The sequence below is a fragment of the Musa acuminata genome, chromosome BXJ3-7, assembly GCF_036884655.1.
Source record: "Musa acuminata AAA Group cultivar baxijiao chromosome BXJ3-7, Cavendish_Baxijiao_AAA, whole genome shotgun sequence".
Classification (NCBI taxonomy): Eukaryota; Viridiplantae; Streptophyta; class Magnoliopsida; order Zingiberales; family Musaceae; genus Musa; species Musa acuminata.
In genome coordinates, this window is record NC_088355.1 from 2,792,936 (window position 1) to 2,820,793 (window position 27,858).

General features: G+C 40.5%; 5 protein-coding genes across 10 annotated transcripts in view; 2 read left to right on the top strand and 3 right to left on the bottom strand.

Moving 5' to 3' along the window:
- The window catches only part of LOC103990745 (ABC transporter C family member 2), a 30,495-nt gene extending 26,546 nt beyond the window's left edge, over window positions 1–3,949 (bottom strand). For 2 of the 4 annotated variants that reach the window (XM_065160841.1, XM_009409992.3), the window contains exons 1-8: window positions 3,675–3,949; window positions 2,674–3,078; window positions 1,856–2,034; window positions 1,509–1,548; window positions 1,025–1,184; window positions 811–925; window positions 652–732; window positions 499–523 (exon numbers count right to left, since the gene is read on the bottom strand). In XM_065160841.1, the coding sequence (XP_065016913.1) occupies window positions 499–523; window positions 652–732; window positions 811–925; window positions 1,025–1,184; window positions 1,509–1,548; window positions 1,856–2,034; window positions 2,674–3,006 (933 nt within the window). In that variant the 5' untranslated portion in view covers window positions 3,007–3,078; window positions 3,675–3,949. Of the gene's footprint in view, window positions 1–498; window positions 524–651; window positions 733–810; window positions 926–1,024; window positions 1,185–1,508; window positions 1,549–1,855; window positions 2,035–2,673; window positions 3,079–3,277; window positions 3,427–3,674 lie in introns of those variants that run through there. The other 2 variants (XM_009409994.3, XM_009409993.3) reach the window with 2 other exon arrangements.
- A 655-nt stretch (window positions 3,950–4,604) lies between these two features.
- LOC135643636 (BAG family molecular chaperone regulator 1-like) lies at window positions 4,605–9,912 on the bottom strand. 2 transcript variants are annotated; one of them, XR_010498329.1, is made up of 5 exons: window positions 9,296–9,912; window positions 8,283–8,539; window positions 7,644–7,790; window positions 6,540–6,735; window positions 4,605–4,841 (listed from the first exon to the last, which is right to left on the bottom strand). XR_010498329.1 is itself a non-coding variant. In XM_065160844.1 (4 exons), exons 1-4 carry the CDS (start codon window positions 9,507–9,509, stop codon window positions 6,598–6,600), a joined length of 756 nt encoding a protein of 251 aa, XP_065016916.1. In that variant the 5' UTR covers window positions 9,510–9,912; the 3' UTR covers window positions 6,469–6,597. The 2 variants fall into 2 exon arrangements, 1 of the variants encoding a protein (XP_065016916.1); XM_065160844.1 differs by lacking the exon at window positions 4,605–4,841 and having other exon boundaries at window positions 6,469–6,735.
- Window positions 9,913–10,055: 143 nt separating this feature from the next.
- Window positions 10,056–12,136, bottom strand: LOC103990743 (E3 ubiquitin-protein ligase RGLG4). 2 transcript variants are annotated; one of them, XM_009409990.3, is made up of 10 exons: window positions 11,821–12,114; window positions 11,623–11,707; window positions 11,403–11,546; window positions 11,211–11,324; window positions 11,035–11,132; window positions 10,905–10,960; window positions 10,724–10,829; window positions 10,519–10,646; window positions 10,340–10,446; window positions 10,056–10,264 (listed from the first exon to the last, which is right to left on the bottom strand). In XM_009409990.3, exons 1-9 carry the CDS (start codon window positions 11,968–11,970, stop codon window positions 10,386–10,388), a joined length of 942 nt encoding a protein of 313 aa, XP_009408265.2. In that variant the 5' UTR covers window positions 11,971–12,114; the 3' UTR covers window positions 10,056–10,264; window positions 10,340–10,385. The 2 variants fall into 2 exon arrangements, with proteins under 2 accessions (XP_009408265.2, XP_065016914.1); XM_065160842.1 differs by having other exon boundaries at window positions 11,211–11,546; window positions 11,821–12,136.
- Window positions 12,137–16,662: 4,526 nt separating this feature from the next.
- LOC103990742 (polyphenol oxidase, chloroplastic-like) lies at window positions 16,663–18,636 on the top strand. Its single transcript, XM_009409989.3, has one exon. The coding sequence runs from the start codon at window positions 16,706–16,708 to the stop codon at window positions 18,467–18,469; it is 1,764 nt and encodes a 587-aa protein (XP_009408264.2). The 5' UTR covers window positions 16,663–16,705; the 3' UTR covers window positions 18,470–18,636.
- Window positions 18,637–22,512: 3,876 nt separating this feature from the next.
- On the top strand, window positions 22,513–27,513 carry LOC103990731 (probable receptor-like protein kinase At1g30570). Its single transcript, XM_065160247.1, has 2 exons — window positions 22,513–26,485; window positions 27,156–27,513. Exon 1 carries the CDS (start codon window positions 23,896–23,898, stop codon window positions 26,377–26,379), a length of 2,484 nt encoding a protein of 827 aa, XP_065016319.1. The 5' UTR covers window positions 22,513–23,895; the 3' UTR covers window positions 26,380–26,485; window positions 27,156–27,513.
- Window positions 27,514–27,858: the final 345 nt, after the last annotated feature.

The window sequence follows — 27,858 nt, forward strand, 5'->3', positions numbered from 1 at the left end:
AGTCAAGACTTATCTAAATAGAATCCTTTTCTTTCTGTCATTTTCTGTATTGCTGAGAGAAAATTAATTATGATCAAATAGAGATATGAACCATCTCATCTGGATAAAACTTTAAACAGACCTAAAATTCATATAATGTTCAAGGCTACAAGCATTATCAACTAATCCGTCATGTCACCTAAGCTTATTATTTGACATCTCTAAATGCAGGGATCCTTTTCTTTCCCATTATTAAAAAAAAGCGAATAATCTGTGCTTGAAAATTTAAAGCAAAGGTTTTGCAGCATAAGTGCCATGAATTGTTGGAATTGCCGGAAACATTAAACAAAATATTTATTATTATCTGATAACAGGAACTTTCACATAAAAGATAACAAAAAGCTTTGTTGTTACCAAGTCAATTGCAATGTTCTTATTTCTATTTTAAGGTCAAGTGAAAGAGAAGAACTCAATCAAAAGAGACACCACAGAACGATAACAAAAACTTTCATTTATTACCTTGAAAAAGCCACCAAGCCAAAATCTGTAGAGAAAGTAAAAAAGTGACTGAAGTGTTTGAAAAATAGAACAAAAAGGTCATCTACAGGGTATAAAATCAAAAAACGGATGTCTCCAAGAAATATGAAAATTCAACCAGTTAGTAGTTTATACCTTCCCCCAAGGCTGCGATGCAATGCTCTCAACAGCCAAGGTTTGGGTTTCCTAGATTCCTCAGCCCAACATTGCTGAAACCTGAAACAAGAGAGCATTACAAGGATACCAAAAGAGAGACATTATGAGAAACTAGCCATGGAGACTGGGGATGCAAACCTGCTATTCAGTGTTTCTGTCTGGTCCCATGAATCTAATTTCCAAATGTCTTTCTCAGTGATGGGCCTCTTAAAGCCTTGTTGCATGAGAGGAGTCATCCATGAAAACAATATTCCTAGGGTAAAAGCAGTAAGTGAGCAACCAAGAGCGTCCAAGATACCACTATCAATATTCAAGACATTACATAAAGAATAAGCTTTCTATAGATACTCACTGGAAAGTATGTTGGCCTTCCTCTCAGGACAAATCTGCTCCCCTCCAGGAAGTGGTTCATAGTCCATGTCATCAATCAATGCCTCAGTTCTAATTGGAGTATATCCAGGATAAGGATCCAAACTAGGAACATAGACCAGCAAAAGGATACCAAACAAAAACTGCATCGCAAAAAAAAGAATGTCCTAAGTAAAATTCATGTCCTTGAACACAAAAATAGATCTATTTAAAGCTCAGTTCCACCATGCCATTAGATGCACTGAAGAGCTGACATTGTGAACAAAGGATTATCAAGTGTTATTATCATGTGCCCTAAACACTTAAAAGATGAGATGTCATCCTTCAAAGACCATTATCGAGTGTAAGCATCGCATGCATTAAAACACTTCTAAGATGATATTTCATCCTTCAAAGATAATTTTAACTAATTTAAAACAGAATTTATATGACATATTAGTAAGATAAATGAAGAAAAATATACATACCTGGGACACGATCTCACTGGTGTACAGGTAAAAGATCGATCTGCAGATAATAAAAATAACATAAATGATTCTCTAGTTCTAAAATGTAAAGTATTATAGTCAGATAATGCAAGTCATGCATAGAAATTGTAAACCAATGAGGATCAACTTCCACATGTACTAGACATTGTAAAACCATTTGAAAGGACCAAAGCTATAATTGGTTTTGAGTAGGATCAATATACTCTCAGGATTTAAAAGCTTTAGATGTCTATAACAATTGGTTCCCTTTACATGCTTGCATACAGCAACAAAGAAAATAATCAATCAGTTAAAAAGTAACAAAAATGAATATTCAAGCAACTTACTTGTCATAGTATTGTCTCACAGAGAGAACAAGTTTGCACATAGAAATTTCACCAACCAGTACATAGACAACTATGAAACGGATATACCACCGAAACTCGTGAATATAAATCTTTGTCTCCAGTACTATCATCACAAACATGCAGCACCAAGCAACAGCCTCGATAAGCAGTGAAAGTACCTGCAAGAAGTTCATAAATTATAATTAACTTGTAAATTCAGATACCTCGTGCTGCAAAATCAAAATCAGTAAAAAATGGATCATAAGAGGAAAAGTCCAGAACCAACTGGTGAAGAAGCTCCTCTAGATAGTGACACTTCAAATGACATGAATGCAGAGGCTTCTGAAAGATTAAAAGAGGATGCTCATGAAGTAAGATGCACGCTAACACTTATGGAGGAAATTATTTGTCTACTTTTTTTCTTAGAAGGTGAGAGTGATGAAAACCTAGTTTACCAGTGTGAGAAGTACTATGATTGATGTAATCGACCCTTATATATATATATATATATATATATATATATATATATATATATATGTATGTATGTATGTATGTATGTATATATGTATATATATATATAATCTTAAAGAGTATCTTCTAGCATCCCAATTTAAAACTGTTCAGCGACATGCTGCAAGCAAAATTACAACCACTGAAACCATATAGATTAAGTGCATATGATGAAGTTTGTCACACTGATCAGGGAGAAAAATCACTCCAACAAAATCCGTAAGCCCATTTTAGCATCCAAGGCACAGTATTATAGGTAATGAGTTGTTATAAAACAAGACTAATTACGAGACTGCGTAAGCACTCACCTCAAAGGGAGCCTGACCTGTGTGTCCATCCAAGTTTGTGATCGAAAAGCCCATTACCATCCTAAACAACGGGTCCGCTGTGCAGTACGCAGCAACGAGGCCCAACAAATAATTATAATATGGAGACCTCAGACAGTATCGCCGGACGGTGAGATCCCTCTTGGTCCTCCATATTCGATAGAAACAGACACCAAAAAGGGCCAAATGAGAGATGCAAACGACCAAGCTCTCCATGCCACAGGGTGTGTACGCACCAAATGCGTTTTCAACCACCTTCGCCCAAGCTCCATTCTTCTCCGGCTGGCAGTACCAGACCAGCGGCTTGAAACCCATGGCTTCCAAGAACCTCAAACCGCAACTCCTTCACTGAGCAGACCTCAAATAGCAACTCCAAGAATCGATCAACTGAATGCACAAAATAGGCCCATAAGAGTCGCGTCAACGAACCAAACCCTCTGAAAAAGCGGGCTTAAGGAAAGGAAAATCTCTCTCTCTCTCTCTCTCTCTCTCTCAGATATACAAGAAAAACTCAGATTCCTGAAAAGAAAACCGTTATTGCACTAAAAAGCGGACACAAGAACTGGGAAAAAAGAAATCATCTTGCCTGCAAAGATATACAAGAAGAATATCAACTTCTTGAGATGGCCCCAACTTTTTTCACACTAAAAAGCGGACACACCAAAAGGATAAAAGAATCCATCTTGGCCTTAAAGACATACACGAAAAAGTCAAATTGGTGAAAAGCTTATCCAGGAGAACCTGACCGGAGCCACACAAACTCCGGAAACAGAATCTGCCAAACGCAAAAAAGGATTGTTTCCTCGTCTCTTTCAAGAAACAAAAACGAAAAAAAAAGAAGAACAGCGTAGAAACAAGAGCAATAAGTGGAACTGAAGCGACCAGATCTCGCACAACTTTCGAGACGGAGATTGTGCACCAACTCAAAAAAGAAGAATCGGCAGGACAAAATCCAGAGTCCGGGGTGGAAGACGACTCAATACCTACTGGGGAAGGTAGGCGGGATGGACGGCCGGCCGGTGGTGGGCATCAATCCCGTGTGCCTTTGGTGGGGATCCTCCTCGCCTTCTTTATCATTTCACCTGGTGCGGTGAAACAGAGGTTCCCTGCTTCCGAAATCCTTTTAATGATTCTCTTTCCCTGGAGGCCGCAGCGATCGACGATGGCGGGCACCCGGCGGAGGTAAGCGCTTACGAGTTTCGAGAGAGGAGACGGCGACGTCGTCGACCGCTTGTCGCTTCCCTTACGCTCTTATGAGGCAACGATGAATGATGAACGATAACTGATCATGATCATGGTGATGATGATGATATGGCCAGATCAAACGTCAGCATCGAACGAATTATTGGTTACAACGTTGACTTGATTATCGATCCACCCGTGTTCGTACCCGGTGGGGCCAGCGTTATCTACAATAACAAGCCGAGTAGCGGCAAGTTAGTAGACGGACTACATTTGTGTACTATCTTTCAATGTCTACATTTTTGTTCATATGTATTATTTCATATGCTAGCATTGTCATTACTTGCATGACAGCAAACCTTCCAAATGTGCCTCAGAAACATGTCCCCCAGTGACCGAAGCTAAGCCTAGAAAGAGATTTCAATGAGTCATAAGGGTTAGATAGCCAAAAAAGAAAAAAAAAATCAACCAAATGTGGAAAATCCAATAATTGACGATTTTGATTCATTTATTATATTTGTTATGTTATTAAATTAGAGAAAATACTATAATGATATTTCAAAACAGTTTTAATAATTTTTTTATAATTTATATAAATTATATATTATTGTATTTATTGACATGATATGAAGTGGAATGAATGAATGAATGACAAGAATTATAATTGGCCACCAATTTGGGTTTCAAGTACAAGTTGCATCGCTTCAGTACTCACCCGTGCTCGGTGGCCTTGCACAGTGAGCCCAGCATCGGACCACAGGAGGTTTGATTCCTGCAACCGCCTCTTCTCCAATAAGAAGGCTTCCTTGTGCTTCCGCCATTATCGTTTCTTTCACTACTGTGGTTGGCATTTCATCGAACACCGAGTGGGCTGAACATGACAACAAAACGCAGCAGGAATCCCCGCATTTGACGGCCTCCGAGACGTGGGGACTTCCGATGCTTTTGCCCTCTGCCGATCTCTGTGGCTGGTCACCAGAGAAAATATAGCCATAATGTAGATGCTGTTGTGGTTATTCTCAATTAGTGGATCATTAGCATAATGATGTTGAAATTATAAATGATATTGATATTTTCAAAAATAGTTATATAAATTAGTAATATGTATATTTATTTAATCCTTTTAAATTTAAGACTAGTGAAAGTATTAAAGGGTATTTTAGATATTTTAATATTAATATGATTAATAGAAGGAGATTACTATTATTTACAATCCTTTTATTGTTGTTTAAAATCCCATGTTAAGAACTTTTGAATAATTCTAAGTTATCCCTTCGTAAATAAACACATATATATATCCTCAATTTATAACTTAATTTTAATATAATATTTTTACCTTTTACCTACCATCCTTTTCTTTTTATTTTTCCCCTTCTCTTCCTCCACATCTTCTTTTTTTTTTTTTAATCACCGATAAATGATGAAATGAGACGAACAAAAGATCAAAGAAGAAAGTAAAAAATAATTTTTGATATTTATTATAATAATTTATTATTTTTAGTATTATATATATTTTATAATAATCCAGAAGACATCATCTTCTAGGTCAGTTATATTAACCCGGACCTTTGTAAATTCTGTTAGATGCATCGACGAAAACTATCTAGAAAAAAAAAGTGTAAAAATGAAATAAGAGAAGATGTAAATAGTAAAATATTATTTTATTTTAATATTTTAAGGGATCGTGAATAATAAGGGTGTTGTAAATAGTAAAAATAGGGCTGTAAATAGTTATATATATATATATATATATATATATATATATATATATATATATATACATATATATCAAATTTTGGATGAACAAAATATGTTATGAATAAGTCTTTTCCTAAATAGACAAACAAATATTCAATAGATATTTTACTTTACTATTTATTATCACCAAGTTTTGTATCATTGGAGATAGCACATTGAATTGGCAGAAGGTTGAGCCGATCTAAGCAACATGAGGTAACATTAATTTTGAGCTAACTTGCATTGCAATATTTTATGTTTTGAGGGTCTTAAATAATGTGACCATCAGAGATACCTGATTTCTTGTCTGATCACCCATTTGATTGATTTGGTCCGTCTACCAATGATGATTATTATTATTATTAAAGATTTTAATATGCTGATGCTAGACAACATTGAGTCATACTAATGTGTCCAAAGTAAAGTTATAGCTGGCAAAATAAGACAGACTAGAAAAAAAAAGGTGTCTTCTCACTATGTGTGTTTTCATGTTTGGCTTAAGGAAGATATATTTTTCACATTTAACCTAAGAGAGAACATCTTCGAAAATATTTTCATGCTTGAGCCAAGGTAAACGTTTCAAACATATTTTCATATTTGGCCTAAGGAAGATATTTTAGACACATTTTTATACTTAACTGAGAGAGACATCTCAGATGCATTTTTAAAAACCTAGCCTGAGGAAAATATCTTGGGCCAAGCATAAAAAATAAGTATATTTTTACGCTTGGCCTGAGGAAGAAGAGTTTACTTAATACAAAAGTTTGTCATCTCAATGGATCAGACACATCAGGCGGAAACCTTCTGATGTGGCTGCTGTAGGCATTTTCTCTCTCCGAAAGAAAACCAGCCAGGAAATGGCAAACAAAGAGGCAATTGTTATTGAGCTGATCAATGTATGAAAACATTTAAATTTGTTTACTGCATACCTGGTGAACACTTGAACAATACACCAAAAGAATGAGAGGAGGAGGAGAAAGAGTAGAATCACTCAAAATACTCCCATTGTGTTGTAGTTGGTGGATCAAATGTCTCCCACTTTGTTGTCACAACCACTGGCTTCAATTTGGTGTTGGAAACTTTCAGCACATCCAGTGTTTCAACACATTTTTGTACTCTTTTAGCCTGGAGAATAACATACAATATTAGTGTGGTTCAATATAGAATTGAAAACTATCTTCAAAAGAATTAATCTGGAAAGACAAATATCAAACTTGTATAATAACATGAGAAAGTCCATTAAGTTATCAAGAACCGGCAAACCGCCTTTTCTTTTAGCTCAAAGTGATTAAAGAAAAACAGCACCAAACTTCCGTTTTCATGAACCACAGCCCTACTGATGTCTTTCATATCTCATCAAAGAAAAAATGACAAACTGACAGCACCAGAGATTGCATCGACTGTTTTGTTTTTTAGAAGAATAAGTTTTTGACAGATCAAAATTGGTTCTGACTATTTCTAACAACGGATGTTGTGAACAATAAACTATAATATATAGATAGTATAGCACAGAATTTACTATGTCATAAAGTTTATTCTATTTTAAAAATAACTCTACTTCCAGTTGGAAGCTCCATTAATCTGCGTAGATTCATATCTCATCTAACACTAACTCTTTCTTCCATTCAAATGCATATTCACTGACTAAATAATGCAGAAAATTTCTAATCAGAATTTGAATAGTCCATAATGAACACAAGGATAATATGATATCTGAAAATTCTTATTCCACAAGCATGCTGGCTTTCGACCTGCTATCAGCGTATGACATGGGTTTACTCAGATAACATGATTCCTGGGTTTATACTATATTTTTTTGTGGAAAGGGTTTATAATATATACCAAGCACAGGCAAGCAACATGAGATCAGAGAACTGATTGAACTATTTATATATATATAACAACATGAAATCAAAGAAGGTACAGATTGGACAAATTCTATATATACAAGACATTACACCTCTTACTATATTGATATTTGAAATTTTGAACTACACAGAAATAAAATAAGAAATAATTCTGTATACCCAAACCTGCAGATTTCTTTGGGAAGAAGCATCTCCCTCAGCGGAAATGCTATCCAGTCTAATAGCTTGTCTCATGAGCAACTCTATTAATGTTGTGATCTGTACTTCAGCAACTTTATTTCCATTTCTAATATATTTCTCCATGGTAGTAACCTAGCACAAAAGTTTTAAGAAAAATAGAAGCATGTAAGTCAGAGACAATACTGTTGAAAAAAACAATCAAACTATTTGAAATTTGTAGCAGCAGTAATAAATAACTAAAACAAATCTATTCTTTTACATACACATTAATGTTCTGTGAAGGCAATTAAAAGGTCACTTCTACAGTTGCATAGTCAAGCAATCAATGGATAATGACCATTTTGAAATTATCATTTTACACACAAAAAAAAAAGGTGGGCGCGAGTTATGTTCTATACATACATTTTCTATTATTATCAGCTCACGGAAAATCATTTAGGTTACTGTAGGACACTGCAAAAGATGTATCTTTAGCAGATGAGTTCTATACATATTACACTTAAGAATTTCACCTAACTTCAATTATAAGATTTCTGCAGCAACATTATAATAATATCAAGTAGAATATTACTCTTGCATGTCCTAGTACATAACACAAAGTTCCAAGGGATGAGGTTGTTGCACCTGATCTGCCAATTTGTCAACATCTAGTGAAATGGTGGAGACGGCTCGGTGGGCCCTTTGCATCCTTGCATTCTTGCGCATCTCAGTATATCTTCTCTCCAAGCTTGTCGAGTCCTCAACCAACACAATCTTAGACCGGTTCTTCACACCACATGCATCAAGGTACTCGGTGTCGCCTCTCTGCTTCCCTTTGTAAAGCAGCCTCTGCTCAGCAGGCTGCAACCCTGAATCGGCCGTCAGAAGCTTCTTCAATTCTCCTACAGTAGAAGAGATCAGATAGTTAGAGAATTACAAAGAAGACTCACAATTTAGTACTTAACTACCACAATCAACTGTCACCTTTATATTAAATTAAGTGGGGCATAGGCAAACTGTCGGTGGACTGCACCATTGGTCCAATAAATTTAGGATGCTGGATCAACAGAATCCAATAATTTCAATGGCTCACGCAACAAAGAAATTGCTGCCCATTTGAAAATTGCTGGTTTGGGAATCTAGTTACATAATTAATTCCAAGTTGACTACTGGATTGAATATTAAAGTGACAAAGCAATCTCAAGTTCCAGCTGTGTAGAATCCCAACGAAAGATGGGAACCTGTGACCTCCAACCATTATTTCTAAGAGTTTGTTGAACTTATCGAGTAACAAGCGAACAATGTTTTCGATTCTTGGAAGAACTATGCCGTTTGTACTGTGAAAGAGGAGATTGAAAACGACAAATTTAAAGGAACTAGGAGAAATAAGCTGCAACGGACAAGAAGGGAAAAAAAAAGACTAGAACTTTAATACCTTCTATAGCCTTTCCAGCTAATTGATCAACCAATTTTGATCGCTTTCACACAATTACTGACCCAGAATTGGAAATGATTAGAAGCGAGAACGAAATCAAACGACAAGACAAGCACCAAAGAAGAAGCTAGCTTCACATCAGGATTCACTCGCGAACAGCGTTGACAGCGATAAGGAACTAATTAGTATAGCAAATCGAAGTAGAAAAGAGGAGGAAACTTACCGAAGGTCGCGACGGAGGAGACGGAGACGTCGTATCTGGCAGCGCCATACGAGATTCGGACACGCACCTGCGGCGGCGGCGGTCTCCCGGGGACCGGAGCCCGCTGTTGGACCAGCAAACCTCCCGGCCTCATCTCCCACCCCGCCGCCTCCCCCCACATTTCCTCTGCCGACCCCCCACTCGACCCCCCTTCCGAGCCCGAACGCCGCATCATCTCCGCCGCCCGCGTCTCCCTCCCTCTTCCGGCTCGGCGAGACTTAGCCACCGACAATGTAGAGGCGGTCGGAGGTCTTTTATACCTGCCGGAATCGGAAGCGCAGGATCCAGCGCACCCACCCTATGGAGACGCGGCACGTGTCCATACAGCTCACACTAGCCCACCGACAGCCGTCTGGGTGCAGTGTCGGCTGTTTTCTTCGAGGAATATATTTATCTACCCGCTGAACGCTACCCAAACATTTACCTGTTATTCGATTGCTATATACACGGGGCCATTTCTATCAACCAGTAACGAATCACGGATATTTTGAAGTTAGTATAGATGGGTAAATGGTTCTTAAAAATTGCAGTTTTTGAATTCCAGGGACTGTTATCATTTAAAGAATTAATTATTTTTAGGCGCATATTAAAACCATAATAAAATTGTAGTAATTGTTTGAAACTTGGCAAATGCATTCATTACATTGAGGGATAGGTTAATTTGAGTTTAAGTTCCTAAAACCCTAATTTAGGTTAATTTGAGTCCATATCAATGTGTATAGATATCTCCTCGAGAGGCTGGCTACCTTCATCACAAGCATAGTCAAAGTTCTGACCACAGTTCGTGCCACACAGTCAAAGGAAATGTCATGCTGGGACAGATACTACAGGGAGAGAGGTAACACAAGAAGGCTGATGTGATGGGATTTCACCATGCGGCCTCAGCCAAAGCCTTCAGTTCTTTGCATCGGTCGATCAGATCGGGCAAACCTACAACACAAAGATGATAGGTTGTTTTAGATGATGACCGTACAACTCGAGGAAGAAACAGCTTGTGTTACCTACCTCTCCTCGTCACTGCTTTGGCTCAGGCTTTTGTTGTACTCTGTCTTCAGCTGGGCGGCAACGGAGGAGGCAGCGGCACGCGCCGCTTGGGCTTCCCTGTCTCACGTCTTTTGACCGACATGCACAGGGATCAGAGAGGCTGTGTGACACAGGAGAAGTCTGGGGTTCAGCAGTCTTACCCGAGAATGCCGAGCTCCACCGTCGCTTTGTATTGGATGGGGATCTCCATGAGAGCAGCGAGGGCAAAGGCTGCTTCCTTCTCCGCTGCGTTTGCATTGCTCCCCATGATATCAGTGAAGTTGACGAACTGCATCGTACGTGCGACAGAAGCTGAAGACCAGCACAGCATGTTGAGTCTTGGAATAGATGCAAGAAGAAGAATACCTGGAAATTGTCGAAATCACGCGCTGGGATCCTGTCGTCAAACTTCCTCATGTCATCCCATGGTCCGTCGCCAACTCCAACGAGCACAATCGATAATGGATAAGCACTGTCAGCTTCAGAGATGAGCTTTCATGAACTGCAGCAGCGTGCAACTTCGATCATGTAATATGGACACACGTACCTTGCCCTCACGATTGACTCGATTGTTTCCGGTTCTTTGTTGGGGTCTCTGGAGACCTTCACGGCAGAGGGAGGCAGGTGTTCAAAGCTCGATCGAGAAACAAGGGACGGAAAGCAGGGGAGAGCAGAACCTGGCCGTCTGCAATGATGACCAGCACATGATATTGCCCGCCACTGCTCTCGGCAATGTCGACAGCGGTCTCCACGATCGGTGCAAAGGAAGTAGGCCCTTCACGAACCAGATCGTATGTGCAGATTACCCTATTCCCACAACACGAACAGCAAGCGGAGAATTTAAGAGGCATACCTGATAATTTTAAGTGTGGCACAATCTCCCTGTAGCAACGCAAGACTTCTTCGAATCCACGGCAGGGCGAATGATCACTGCGGAAGCTGAACACCCCTTGATCCTTGGTGGTCGCTGGAAGAAGAAGAAGAAGAAGTAGGGAAACATCACATCCAAACCAAGCGACAGCAGCAGAGGAGGAGGAGGCCATACAATCGCCGAATCCGAAGCAAGGAATCAGGTCGTCTTCATCGAACGAGGCCAAAACCTTCCCGATAATGGAGATCGCTTGCTGGTAAGGATTCAACCGGTGGTTGCTGATGTTGTGCAAGCTCAGGTCGTGGAAGGAACGTTTGCCTTGGAAGAAATGAGCAGCGTCGTTAGCGAGATCGAACAGGAAGAACACCATGTTTCCGGGCTGCGTCACACAAACCTGTCCACTCGTTGCTTCCGGTGAAATCAATCCCCAGTATGAGGTTCGATGACTCCAGACCTGCGTCTCTCAAGGCATCGGTGACCTGCGGAATCAAAGCCCGTGGAAGAACAGATCAAATCTGCGCCGTGTTGACAGTAACAGTAGCGCAAGCAAGGACCAAGGAGATCCTGCAAGATCTACATCATGACACCCAACCTGTTCGATTGAGGTGTAGTTGTCAGGGATGTAGGCGTATTTCTGCTTCCGTCGACTCCTCTTGGAAGCTTCATCTTTGGTCGTCGGCTGCTCCTCCTCGTCAAGGAAGCTGGGCCGGCATCCTAGAAACCGAGCCACCACGTTGCCCATGTCACTGTTACACAGAAGATATAGGGAGGAAGAAAGAGAGAGATGGGGTTTCTAATACTAAGACTCCAAGGTGGTGGAGTGTGCTCGTTAGGGTTGGATAAAATGATGGAGATTGCTTGATCTGTAGGACTGGTATAATAGATCAGAGATCTCAAAGAAGAGAGAGGAGGAAGAGAGAAAAAGTTTGATTCCATTCTTCTCATACAATCTATGGATTAACTACAGTTACATTACATTTTCATTGTTTTCATACACAACCTCACCAATTGAGTCTTTCATTCAATCTATGAAAAGTGTAATATATGTATGTCCCATATAAGTTTTCTAACCATTGCTATAGCTAATTTATTATCATAAAATATTTCTTGCTGTTCTTCAATATTTTTTGAGAATTTTACTTAGATTATAGAGAAGTAGTCATACATGCTGAAATATACCTTACTTTTGCAAAAATATTGTGCTACAAGAAAATAATACTTGAAAAAAAAATATAAATATAATAAAAAATACTCTTTACTATAAAAAAAAAAAAAAGCAAAGATAATATCTTTTGTCATCAATTTTGCTTCTTCTTTTTTTTTTTCGTCGAACCATATGCATTATAATCACTTTATAGAACCATTTGAAATCAATAATCACCCATTTCATCAAGCATAGATCTTATTATTTTCATTAATGCTTGATTTTTTTTATGTTGAGGTCTATTGAAAAATCTAAATTATCTTTTAATCTATTCATTTTCACAAAACTTACTGTTATAATCTCTAACAATCTATATTGATCAATATGCTTTTCGACAAGATATTTAAACTTATTAAAAATATTAAATACTTCAGATTTTCACCTCATGAAATAAACATAATTTTTATCTTTTCCGCGGAAACAATTGATGTTTTGAATGTTCATAATCATATTTTTTTTATGAGAGAAAGTTGATTTATATTCTTCCAGTAATGTATTTTGTGTATCCGAGGAAAAATGGATAGCTTGTATTCACTATTTAATTAGCATTAAAATATATAATTTATTCTTATTGTTGTAGATGATAGGTAGAGATGCTCATCTTTGTAGAGGAAACTTCTTGTGTTCTTCTCGTAGTGCTCTCACCTTTACTTATGCGGAGAATAAATCTCTTTCCACAAGCAGTGGCCTGTTAGAACATGGAGGTCATCATGCAGCTCTGGAAGAGAGATGTACGTGGACTAGGAATGACATGGGAGCTTCAGCGAGCAGCTTCTCGGTTGCATATATTCTTCCACTTTAAAGCTTTGCCAAAGAGTCTTCAAAAGCGATGAGCATTCTCTGTACCATCGATTGCACTCCTAGACTTTTCTGCTCTCTCTTGGACCAGTCGGTGATGATGACAACTGCAACCATAGTTATCCGATCTGAATCGGGAAGCAATTCGATTAATTATATATTATTTATGTAATTAATTATCTTTAGTATATCGATCTTTATACATTCAAAAATTACATCGGGATGATCCTCGTAATCGTAAGAATGAAATATTTAACGACGAAAATATCATATTTGTTGTTACGTATGAAAAATAACGATAAATCAAGGTTTAAAAGGTAATTTTACAATGCTATTATCATCGATATTAATTTTTTTTTACTCTCCCTCTCTCTCTCTCTCTCTCTCTCTCTCAATGCTGGTCGAGCTGGCATTGACAGTGAACTAAAGACCTCTCTCTCTCTCTCACACACTCACTCTCCTCTCTCTTTTCTCTTCTCCAACACAAACACAACGTTGGTATCATCCATTCCTACCCTCTCTCTCTCTCTCTCTCTCTCTGCGCGTTACGGGGTAAAACAACACAGAAAAAGCTTTAAGTGCAGTGCTCACGGATCAGATCTCCCGTTGACGGACCCAATCGGTGTCGGCAACCACCACCGCCGCCACGCCCACCGTACATGAGATCACGTCAATTCAACGTGATCTCATGTACGAAGATTCCACCAAAGAAATAGACACGTTGTTCAAAATAGATTAAATTATAAAAACTCCAACATAATCTTTAAAAATAGGCGATGAAAGATTGGATCGGACAGTCTTAAGTCCCAATCATATCTTTGTCATTTACCCTTTATAAAATTAAACAAGTCAACTAAGATCTTTTATTTTATTACAATAACCCATAATAAAAATATTAGTTCTTATCGAAGAAGAAGAAGAAGAAGAAGTGCCCAAAAATATTATAAAATTACATGAGATACTATTACCTAATCTTTAGGTTGAATTGAAAATTCAGCAGAAACTTCGGATGCAGGCATAAGAGAGAAAAGGAGACGAACTCGAAAGCCTATTCTATACGAAGAACATCCTCAACATGTTAGATTTTATCCATCAATGGACGCAATTGACGCTTTCTCCGAGTCATCAAAGGCAATGAACATGGAGTTCCCAAGCACGTTGCCAACTTGCATGGTGTGTAGACCACGCATATGACCATGTCTTCTAAATGGCATGCACCAATCCTAGATTGCTCACCACTAAAGAACATAACTCTTTGACCTTTTGGTCCGTGTAAGGTATGTCTGCAAGCAATCGCATTACTCTTGTGGAAGAGTCAAGTTTGTCTAGCTGTGGATACTTTTGCTCTGCCTCCTTCCTCCTCGAGGAGACATGTTATATGTTCGATGCTGATCTGCAACTACACGAGCTAGTAATTCAATGCAAAGAGTATGACATATTCCACACGGATCAAAGTTAAGATAGACATCGACAATATGCACAGTATTCTGTGTGATGTGTTTCAGAGGCTCTTTTCCATCCATCATGCGGAAGTACTGCTGCTTATAAAGACTTCCACTGGCCTCTAATGTAAGCAGTACTTCCAAGCATGTCCTATCTTGATAAGAATAGTCAAAGTTATGCTTCACCTGCCTCCTTGATAGCATAAAAGCTAATTATCATTTGTGATCTTTAGATCTCATTGTGTTTGATTTCCAATTAGGTTTAGCATGGTGGAGGAGTAAAAACAACTTGTGATAAGACAACAAGCCCTGAAACCACAAAACCTTCTTCTTTCATGGCAGCAACCTCATTGATGTATCTCTGAACGAGGTGCATTGAGACACCCAACAATTCAAGAGATGTACAGCTTCATCCCATGGAAGGTATGATTTGGTAACATGTCGCACTCCTCTGGTAGATCAGTAGCCATGTAGCAGCAAACATGCATCGACTGATAGTGGCATGTGAACTAACTAGGCTGAAGTAGCGACATTAAGATGAGAACAAAGCAGTCGAGGACCTTAGGTTGGATCAAAAAGGACATCAACTTTAAATTATAGAGGTTATTATCTCATGAACAATGCAAATAGCGATGAAGAAACTGATACTGATACTGATTGGACACTATTGGCTTTATCCTGTACAAGTTATGATCTGGTGCCAAGTCAGAGAACATGGTTTCAAGGAATCAACAGCAAGTTGACCAAGCTTCACTATTGGATGAACTGAATATTATCTGAATCCAGCTCAAGTTTCAACAACCAAATCTTTGGTTGATAAATGTGAGTGCGATGAGAAAGTGTTACTTTATGTCACTAGATGACATGGATGTTTCAATACCAATCCTTCCAACTTCGAACTGTTCTTAGTCTCCAAAAAATGTTCTTAGATAATTAGAGCTCAGCTTGAGTGTCTCTTAGCAAATAACAACTCGAAGACTGTGTTTGGTTGGAGGATGCTTCCAAACCCCAATTCACATTGAAGATTCAGATAAGCCATTTGAGCTCCAGTATCAATCTTAATTGGTGGGATGAATCCTATCATTTTGATACAAGTAAAAGGATTCAACTTTATCTTTGTGATGGCATTTATCCAGTCATTTTCAGCTGACTGAATAGGATGTTAGGTAAAGCAACAAAGATAGAGAAAAGAGAACAGGAGAGAGAAGAAACGTGCAATATATTCCAACACGCACACACAAACCAGAGGACGGAAACAAGTCTAGCCATTGAAAGTAGAGCACAAGAAAAGTCCACATCTTCATAGTTGTCAATGCATTTAATGATACTTCAATTTCATTGCTTTAACAAAAACTCACCTAATCGCATGATATAAAGAAAGAAAAAAAAATCACTATTCATGCCGGTAGATAACATCCTCTCATTCATTATTCCTTCCTTCACAAGAACTACTTTTCACAGGAGCCATCCCATTCATGAAGTCCTGTCTCTATCCACATCAAGAGTCCTTCCCCAATAGGAGCTGCTGGTCTCATGGGAACTCTTTCCTTCATCGTCGTCAAGTCAGACACAGCATTTAGACTTTTCTCTGCCTACATTTCCCTTCCTTCTAGTTAATGCACTCCAACGTTTGTTCCCATTGTGCTTCCTGACAAATCTTGTTAACATTCATATATATATGTATGTATATATATATGTATATATATGTATGTATATATATATATATATATAATGGTGTGGATTAATCTCTTAAGATGGATCATCTTCTAAGAAGTTGGGTTCTAACACCAACCTAGCAAACTGGCACAATAATGACAAGAGAACTCCAGCACGTAATTAAACCTCGATGTTAACTTGCCCCATTTAGTCACACGTTGCTCTCCAAATTCATGTGTAGGACCGAACTGCACGTAACCAAAAAGTCATGCAAATGTCAGCATGCTGTGCGCATGCAGGCTCCCCGTCTCTCTCCCACTATAAGTAGGTCACGTCCCTCCCAGTCCCACATCGATTACCAGTCCAAAGCGACGACCATGGCCGGCCTTCCTTATTCGGCTCCTCACCCTGCCACCATCTCCGCTTCCTCCAACTCCTTTGCATGCCCCTTCCGCAGCAAGGGGCTTGTCTTCCCCTACCCTACCAGAAGAGCACTCCATGTTCGTCCCAACATCGCATGCAAGGCAGGCGAGGAGCACGAGATCGCTGCTAAGGTCGACCGACGCGACGTGCTCGTGGGCCTCGGTGGGCTCTGCGGAGCCGCCGCTGGCCTTGGCGGGTTCGATAAAGCCGCCCTCGCTAACCCCATTCAGGCCCCTGATCTCTCCAAGTGCGGCCCTGCCGACCTCCCCACCGGCGTGCCAATCGTCAACTGCTGCCCGCCCTACCGTCCCGGTGCGAAGATTGTGGATTTCAAGCGGCCGTCGCCGTCCTCCCCACTCCGCGTCCGCCCCGCCGCCCACTTGGTTGACCCCGAGTACCTGGCCAAGTACAAGAAGGCCATCGAGCTCATGAAGGAGCTCCCGGCCGATGACCCTCGCAACTTCATGCAGCAGGCCGACGTCCACTGCGCCTACTGCGACGGCGCTTACGACCAGATCGGCTTCCCCGACCTTGAGATCCAAGTCCACAACAGCTGGCTCTTCTTCCCCTGGCACCGCTTGTACCTCTACTTCAACGAGAGGATCCTCGGCAAGCTCATCGGCGACGACACCTTCTCGCTCCCTTTCTGGAACTGGGACGCACCCGGCGGAATGATGCTGCCTTCGATCTACGCCGATCCTTCGTCACCCCTCTACGACAAACTTCGCGACGCCAAGCACCAACCTCCTGTCCTTGTCGACCTCGACTACAATGGAACCGACCCAACCTTCCCCGACGCCCAGCAAATCGATCACAACCTCAAGATCATGTACCGCCAAGTCTTCTCCAACGGCAAGACGCCGTTGCTGTTCTTAGGCTCAGCTTACCGTGCCGGTGAACAGCCTAACCCTGGCGCGGGCTCCGTCGAGAACATGCCGCACAACAACGTGCACTTGTGGACCGGCGACCGCACCCAGCCCAACTTCGAGAACATGGGCACCTTCTACGCCGCGGCGCGCGACCCCATCTTCTTCGCCCACCACGCCAACATCGACCGCATGTGGTACCTGTGGAAGAAGCTCAGCAGGAAGCACCAGGACTTCAATGACTCGGACTGGCTCAAAGCTTCCTTCCTTTTCTACGACGAGAACGCCGACTTAGTTCGGGTCACGGTCAAGGACTGCTTGGAGACCGATTGGCTGCGCTACACGTACCAAGACGTGAAGATCCCATGGGTGAACGCCCGACCGACTCCCAAGCTCGCCAAGGCGAGGAAAGCCGCCAGCAGATCGCTGAAAGCCACCGCGGAGGTGCAGTTCCCTGTGACGCTGGAATCCCCGGTCAAAGTGACGGTGAAGAGGCCCAAGGTGGGGAGGAGCGGCAAGGAGAAGGAAGATGAGGAGGAGATACTCATAGTGGAGGGGATCGAGTTCGACCGCGACTACTTCATCAAGTTCGACGTCTTCGTGAACGCGACGGAGGGCGACGGCATCACGGCCGGGGCCAGCGAGTTCGCCGGCAGCTTCGTGAACGTCCCGCACAAGCACAAGCACCGCAAGGATGAGAATAAGCTGAAGACGAGGCTGTGTCTGGGAATCACCGACCTTCTCGAGGACATCGGCGCGGAGGACGACGACAGCGTGCTCGTCACCATCGTGCCGAAGGCAGGCAAAGGAAAGGTGTCCGTCGGCGGTCTTCGGATTGACTTTTCCAAGTGAGGAAATAAAAGAATTCACGTGCTGTGCTTGCTTTCTATGTACGAATAAAATAAGAGTGCATCATCACCGACCATGGTTCAACTTTAAACTTCGTGTTGTACCTTTGATGTCAGTAGTCTCACATTGTTGTTGTTTACAGTTTCTATGGACATGCATTTGCAGTATCAGTCTTCGTATGTTTCCCGAAGTTAAATAGGTTGCATTTCCATTAGTATTTTTGTAGCTATTAAGAAATATCGAAAAGAAAAATAAAAAGGAGAAATATTTCCATGGTCAAAGTCAAAATCTTGGTGGCCAATCTTCCAACGCACAGGAAAGAGGCTCCCGACGTGCGCCGACTCTGACGTCGGCCCACATCGCTATTTTCTTCGGCCGTCATAACGCGAATCTTAAAGCGGCGACTCTCCGATCCAACGGCTAGTCGCCATCCGGTGGAGGTCACGACGCCAAGCGCGCCGTTGTCTCGTCGGCCGAAACAAACGGCGAAAGGTTCCCGCTGTTATCGTATTCGGGTTGTGAGATAATCGAGCCCCTTATTCGTACCCGTACGTGATTGGAGAATCTCCACAAGACTTTATAGGGTCCCGCAGGTTAGTGATTATGGTATACCCATGGGGGAAACTAGAACTTTTAGATTCGGTAGAATGATGGAAAACAATATATATATATATATATATATATATATATATATATATATATATATATATATATATATATATATATATATATATGTATATGTATGTATATATATAAACCAGTCGTCTTGAGAGGAGAAAAGGCGTCGCTCCTCGTGCTCAATCCGCCTACCTCTTTCCTCCTTCCCTCCGATCTCTCGGGCTTCCCTACCGTCCGATCTCGTCGATCATGTCTTCGGTAAGCGATCCTATCCTCCTATGGACTTCCTGTGCGACTTGTGATCCCTTTTCGGTCGAGTTAGCCCACGGGTGGCGTTCTTCTTGCAATCGGTAGGTGCTTTAGTGTTCGTCTTTCTTCTTTCTTCGACATCGATGAATCGGATGTTGATTATGCAAGCAAGTGTGATACTTTACTCGGAGTTTCCTAATCGAGGGAAATGAGTGAGTTTGTTTAGGTCCGCCTACTGGTTCCTGTCCCGTTTGGGGATGGGCAGAATGTTGTGGGAGAGTGACTGTGGTGTATCGATTTGATAGGTTATGGAACTTGATTGTTCTTACATATATGTAGAAATCGACGATTTTAGGTTTATTTCTGTAAAACCCAGTTTTTTTATGATGTGTCGTCTTTCATCTTTTGTGCTTTTTTGTTGAATTAGTACTTCTGATGCATTTTCATGTTCTATGTGCAAGATGTAAAGTAATTCAGTTGATTGGCTTTATGTTAGGAGTTTGAAATCTAGACATGCATTACCTGTTTGTGTAAGATAATTTTCTGTTAACCCAAGACTTCAAATTGGAGTGTCTGAATAGATTGTTTGACCTAGAGTGCTGACTACAGGTTCTTATACAGACTTCAACTTGAAAAGGTTTACAGGTCCGCGAAATGTCTGTTGATATGTAATTTAGTTATATTTGGATAAGCAGCTACCTAGAATTAGGTATATCATTCTTCTCACTTTCTTGAGCTTAGCGCCTACTGTCAAGCTTCACATTGAATGTAAGAGGATGGTGTTGATTTGTTTCCATACACTCCTTGTCCTTTCTTCTCCAAGCGGGAATTAGAAAAATTAATTTTGGCATGATGTTTCTTATCAAACATGTCTCTTATTTTTGGGAAATTCCAAGGGTGATTTGGACCTAATTTGTTAAAGCATATCCAAAATGGAACAATGAAGAACTAACATAATAAGCTGCAGAAGATACTGGAATGTTGGTTCAATTAGGTTTTATTACCACATCCACTGAAGGAACAATGATTTTCTTTATTATTGAAGCAATAGTGAACTTGTTTTATTGCCGGTTGAGTTGCCAGCTAAAGCATAATTCTGGGAGAAATAAATAAATAAGCCAATGCCTGATCTTACAGATTTCATCTTACATGCCGATTTGTTAGGTTTTTTTATAGTTTACGTATGTTGCCTTCTCAATCTTCAACGTTGTTGTACTTTCATGTCAAAAGAATTATGGGTTTGAATGAAGTGTTTCTTTTCAAAGTTTTTACTTTGTTATACTTATGAGAAGGATTATTGTGCTTTCAAGTACTTGAGTGAACCTTTGCTTTTCAAACTCTTGCTTATGGGAGTACTCAACTGAATTAAAAATTATTTAAGAAGATAATTGAAGTTTATTCAAGGAATAAAGACTCCAAAAACTTGTGATAATCTTCTGTGTTGAGAACTAGGAATAACTATAACAAAGAGACATGTGGTTACAGACATGCTAACATAGCTTAACTGCAGTGTGCTCATAAGCTGTTTTGTTTTTTAACTTGTGTAGTTCCTAAGGTTGTTCGATTTTTTTTTTTTTTTAATAGTGAGAAGTTGAAGAAGATTGCCTGTTGATTGCTACTCTGCTATGAGATGATCCTTACTCTTTGTTCTAATAATTGTAACCTTAGATGCTAATACATTCAATTTCCAAGCTACAATCCTCTCACTGACATCCGGTGGGTCAGTAATTCAACAGAATGGATGTTCTGTTGGGAAAATTGAGAAATGTGTTTCTTTTTTCATTTAAAGCGTGTATACCTATGTTAGATGAGGTGGAAGATATTATACAAAAAGTTAGGTTGTTGAGAGGATGTTCAGATACGTAAATGTATGGGTTTGTAATAATGATCGAACAGAAAATTTATACATCTATGAACCATTAAGAATAGTTCTAACGAGGATAAAAATGAGAGAAGACCTATAGTAAAGGAAGATCTTAAAAATATTTTTTTAGAAAGAATAGATATGATGGTCCTTGGTTTGACTGGTTAACCAATGACCACAGATTCTTCACTGTCATTTAAAATTAACTAGCAATTGTTTTCTTGATTAATGCTGCTACTTCAAGCTTCTTCCTCACCTATTTACAGTTTCGGTTTTCATTCAGTCTTTTATCTTTCGAGTGCATCAGGAGAAGGGTCAACCACTGCCCAAGTTTGGAGAGTGGGATGTCAACAATCCTGCCTCAGCTGAGGGGTTCACTGTTATATTCAACAAAGCTCGGGATGAAAAGAAGACAGGGGCTAACTCCGGGGCAACAGCAACACCACCAAGAAATGATGCAAGTGGTTTCCAACAAGATGATACCTATCAGTATCGAAGAAAAAGTGTATGATCCTAACTTATGCTTTTCTGTTCCTTAATCATTACTGAACTTTGGATCTAATGATTAGGAAAGAAAAAGATCGAAAACCCATATTTATATTATTTTTGCACTCCTATCCATGATGATATTGATTTCAAACTCAAACTAGCTTGAAACAGTCATTTGCTGCTTTCTGTCGTCACAAGCACAGTGCTCTGTTCTTCTTTTAACTAACCACTATATTTTGATTTGGTTCAGCGGAAGTGGTTTTGCTGCAGTTGAATGCCCGCTGTTTGGAGCCAACAGGTACTTGTTCATCGCAGTTTGGGGTCGCAAGCATAAAGAATGTTTGTTTTATTGTAACAGATGCTGTTTATGAATAATTATCATATCTGGTTCGTGTGAATCGGTATTATTTGTAGACAAAAAAAGAGGGCAGATCAATGGAAGATGGTTTATATCTTGTTCAATTTTGCTGTATGATTGCCGAGTGTAATTAGAAGATAGTTGTGTGTAGATTTGCTATAGATGTTGGTTTATTAAACGTAAACTTAAAGAGGCAAAGTACAGTAATTACTTTGGAGTATGATGAAGATGTGTATATATGCAATTTTGGGTTTATTGAATTATATTTGCTCTTCCCAACTCAGTATCCATTTCCTTTTTCAATACTTTAAATTCTAATCCATATTATGCATGTTTTTCCCAAGTCATTATCATATCAATTGCAGGTCCAAAATGTGTCATCTTCCCATGCATTTTTCATATTAATTGCAACTCCAAAGTGTAAATATAAGAAGAAAAAAAAGGGGGCAAACCAAAGTCACCTCAGCCAACAACACCTCACATGCCTCATTTCTGCTACAGCCATTAATAAAGATAAGGCCCCAAGGAATCTTTCCAATAGTTCAACCTCTGCCATGATTGGTTGTCCTAAATCTTATGAAACACTCTCAAGATTCTTCAAATCTCCACATCATTTCTCTATGTCATAATAATGTAGAAATTTCTAGGGCCTATGATTGTTACTGAAGGTCTGAATCTGGGAGCAATTCCCATGACAGAGACATGGCCCGGAGGCAAAATAGTTTTCTCTGTTCTTGGCTGGCATTTCCAGCCACCGAGCAACATGGAAAACCACATTCCACACGAATCATGGCATGATGTTGTGCCAGAGCACACGGTCCCCAGTCGTTCAAGTTCCATGCAAATGTGTTGTGCTTCTTACTGCGTGTTGGGAAAATGATATGAAGCTCCCATCCATTGATAGATCAAGAGGTGCACTGTTTTGTAAGGATCGAAGCAGCGGACATGTTTAGCATGGATGCATGTTTGTGACAGACTCCGGATGGAGTCGAGTAAGGTTGTGATGGATCAAGAAATTGGATGTTCAGTGACGAAGAGATTGGACGGGGCAAAACCTTGTGAGCGAGGGTGATTCACATAACAGGGATGGATATATGTAGCTGAGTTATGACGAAGAAGAAAAGCCAAAGAGAGATAAGTCTGTCGACAGTGGTTGTGATGATCCACCCGCAGACAGCAGCAACAGCATGTGCCCCATCACCCTCAGTGTGGATTCTCCCTCACTTGGGTGATGTCAGCACCCACATCCCCTGTCACAGCTGCAGCAGAGAGAGAGAGAGAGAGAGAGAGAGCGATAGTAAAGCCAAAGTGATGCCTGGAGCTCAAGTTTTGAGCCTCCTGCAAGCAAATGCTGCAGCTGGGAAGACCCACTGAGCCCTGGACACTCCTGTCATAAAGGAGGAGATCCATCTGCGGTACACCGAGCATCTACTCTCTGGGTGGGCTTCTCGTCGTCGCAAGGTACGCAGGGACGAGAAAGTTCCTGCCTTTATCGCAAAGATCGCTTCTTTTCGCCGGTCTTTGCTGGGTTCTCAGTTTGTTCTTGGTCGGAGGACCGTTTCGCATCAGATCTGTAAGCTATTTTGCTCGGATGAATAGAAAAGCTGGTGTATCAGACGCAACAGGAGGGAGATCTGTACGGATCGGTTGATCGTGTCAAGGATTTCATCGTCTTAGATCTTGCCTCGTTCACGTCAATTCCTCGGATTTCTGGGTTTTGGGAGCATCTCAAAAGGAAAACTCTCGTTTTTCTGTCTCTTTGCTGTTCTAATTTTTATGTTCTTAAGCATCGCTGGTAGATCTTCTTGAAGGATGCTTGGTAGCAGATAAAGATTTGGATTGGATCAGAGAATGACGTTTCTTGGGCTTCTTTTTCTGGGTCTTGCATCATTTTCTTTTGGAACTGGAAATGCTCAAGCGAACAGCTTTCTGGTCGATTGTGGTTCTAATTATAGCACCACTGATGCTAATGGTAGGAAATGGGTTGGAGATTCTTCCGGTGATGGTTTTTCCCTGAGCTATCCTGGAACTACTGCATCGACTTCCACAGTGGAAGAAAACTCCGTTTACCAGTCCTTGTATAAGACTGCTAGAATATTTGATACTCCATCTCACTATGGCTTCAATGTGTCTTCTGGGAGTTACTGCTTGAGGCTTCATTTCTACCCCTTCTCGTTTGTAAATTTGAATGTCAATGATTCAGTGTTTGATGTAACCGCGAACGAGCTCAAGTTGGTTTCTAAGTTCAATGTGCCGGCAGAAATCTCATGTCGGAGCACCACAAACAACTCGGTCATTACTTCCCTGGTGAAAGAGTACTTCCTTTACATCAGTTCAAGTGAACTGCAAATTCGGTTTGTACCGAACTCAGGGTCATTTGCATTTGTCAATGCCATGGAGGTTTTCGAAATACACAACAACTTGTTTGTTGACTCTGTCAACAGAGTAGGCAGCAAGGAGAAGGTTCCTTTGAGTATGAATGACCTTGGAATTGAGACGATGTACCGGTTAAATGTTGGAGGGCCGGCACTTGAGCCAAGCAAAGATCGAGATCTGTGGAGAACATGGGAGCCGGATGATGGATTTATGTTTTCTGTGAATGCTGCTACTGCAATTAGTAGTACATCCAAGATAAGCTATTCATCAGTTAATGACTCTTCGATTGCACCTCTATTGGTTTATGAGACAGCCAGAATAATGTCTGATAATGAAGTTGTTGAGAAGAGATTCAATGTCTCATGGAGGTTTGACATAGATCCCAACTTTGACTACTTGGTCCGGTTGCACTTCTGTGAGTTGATCTATGACAAGCAAAACCAGAGAATTTTCAGAATCTACATCAATAATAAAACTGCGGCAGAAGAATACGATGTGTTTATGCGAGCAGGAGGGATGAACAAAGCCTACCATGAAGACTATGTTGATATTGTACCACAGCAGATAGACACCCTTTGGCTTCAGCTAGGGCCTGATTCATCGATAGGTGCTTTGGGTATTGATGCGATCCTCAACGGTGTGGAGATCTTCAAGCTCAGCAGGAATGGAAATTTAGCTCATGTTTCAGAGAGGATTGGTACTGGTGGGGAAGGATTTGGTACAAAGAGGACAAAAAGTAAAGTTCTTTGGGCAGCCACCGGTGGTATTATTTCTGTGGTTACCATTTCCATGGCATGTGTTTTTTATTGCCACCGAATTCAGAAAAGGAAAGCAGATGGTGTTAAGGAGAATCCTCCTGGTTGGCATCCGCTTTTCCTTCATGAGACAATTGCAAGCACCACAAATGCTGGCACATCCAAACTGCCTTTGATCAATGATGGTTTAGCAGCTTCTTATAGGCTTGGTAGAAGATTCACTTTAGCAGAAATTAAAGCTGCGACAAGCAACTTTGACGATTCCTTGGTCATCGGAACTGGAGGCTTTGGCAAGGTCTACAAAGGTGAGATTGATGACGGGATACCGGTTGCTGTGAAGCGAGGAAATCCACAGTCGCAGCAGGGCCTAGCAGAATTTGAAACAGAGATCGAAATGCTGTCAAAGCTTCGGCATCGGCATCTCGTCGCGATGATCGGTTACTGTGAGGAGCAAAGAGAGATGATTTTGGTTTATGAGTACATGGCAAATGGGACACTTCGAAGCCATCTCTATGGCACTGCTCTTCCAGCTTTATCATGGAAACAGCGGGTTGATGCATGCATTGGTGCAGCACGCGGTCTACACTATCTTCACACTGGTGCAGACAGGGGTATTATCCACCGAGATGTCAAGACAACAAACATTTTGTTAGACGAGAACTTTGTTGCAAAGATGGCCGACTTTGGGTTGTCAAGAGCTGGTCCCTCTTTGGATCAGACCCATGTGAGTACTGCAGTGAAAGGGAGTTTTGGTTACCTTGATCCTGAATATTTTCGGAGGCAGCAGTTAACCCAAAAATCAGATGTGTATTCCTTTGGAGTTGTGCTCTTTGAAGTTGTTTGTGCGCGTCCAGTGATAAACCCAAGTTTGCCGAAGGATCAAATAAACCTGGCTGAATGGGCACTGCGATGGCAAAGGCAACGGTCACTTGAGTCGATTGTGGATCCCAGATTGGCAGGAGATTACTCTCTGGAGTCTCTGAAGAAGTTTGGAGAGATTGCAGAGAAATGTCTGGCAGATGATGGAAAGAACAGACCTACGATGGGGGAGGTACTTTGGCACTTGGAATATGTCTTGCACCTGCACGAGGCATACAGGAAGAGCGGAGATGGGGATTCTTTTGGGAGCGGTGAGTTGGGATTCGCAGATATGTCTTTCTCACTCCCATTTGTCCGAGAAGGAGATGAGGAACCTTTTCCGTAGCCATCAAGATTCAAAGATTTCCTCGAGAGCCAAAAGGCCTTCGACATTGTTCGCTGTAGACAGTTGCTGGTGTTGGTATTCCAAAGCTATTTTACCATCAGAAAAGGCAAGTGGTTGTATCACTTTCCCAGTACTAAAGCTTTTATGCTTGATCTCTTGTGACTGTAACTCCTTGGTACAAAATCTTAAGAAGTTTGTCATGTTAGTGATCCTTCCCTTGTAAAAAGGAAATAGTTTCTCAGAATCATGGAAGAGTTCTAATTCTTTTGAGAGATTTAGCTAATTGTTTGTGATTTAATCATTCTGAAAAGCCAATGTATGTCAGGATTTTGCCAAGGCTGCTAAATAGCAACATTCGTTGCTTTTTTAAACTTCAGATCGTGTGGCGATTACCGGTTTTCACTTCAAGTTATTGTCTATTGATTCAGAATACTTGTTGTCGATCTTTAAGTCTTTTAACATAAGTTATTTTGCTTGTGCTTATTTAGCTGTTCTTGCTAGCTTAAACAAGTGTTGGTATCAACTGGTAAACTTAATTCAATCCAGTATTCTGCTCAAATGTTGCCAGAATCAAAAGTACGAAAACCAAAGACGACTTTTTTTAATTAAAACTCCATAGTTCATTATGCTGAAAATTGCCAATGAGAGATGTCTCTGGAAGTGCAACAAGAGGATTTTTATTTGATTATTGACTCTTCATGCCAGTACTATTTATACGCAAAATCTGTAATCGATATTACCTAACCTATCGATGTCTTTTGCCTCCTTTTTACCAGGAAAAACTGTTCTAGAGCTAGCCGAGCCGCCAAATGACACTTTGAAATGTGTTTCCTATGAAGGTATCTTCCCTCATGAGCTAGCCTTTTACATCTGGGCACCAGATTGACATGAGATTTATGAAGGCCATTTTACTGTGTGTTAAAAACGACAACAATTGCAGAATGCTTTTTTTTGTGCTTGGCTGTGGGGTGGCAATTATATGGTAAGAGTTTTATGAACACAAAACAAACTGCTGCTATCTGATTTGCTGAGAGTCATACTCTCCATGTTAAGCAAACTTTCATGTAATCAAGGATTGCATTTTGTAGTCATATCCACAGAAGTGCAAATAGGAGACGTTTCTCTTTTTTTGTTGCTTACCAGTCTTAATCAAGTAAACATTTTTTATGTTGAATTGATGGTTTGTTTTCATGTTTTGTATCATATTCATCATGGAGATTTTATGTTACCGAAAGACGACACTGTCGATGTATATCCATAGCTTAGGTATTGAAAAGATCATTGTGCCAACAGTTCTGTGAGCACAACACAATCTATATAATGGACATCTCTGCCCAGCGTGAAGCTCCATTTTCAAGAAAAGTAGTTGGTTGATCAATAATGTTATCTCCTATTCACATTCACTTGATATTTCCTGTTCGTTTTATTTTGTAAGATACCTTCGGATAGAAAATGTTTAACTCGAGATTTCACAAGTAA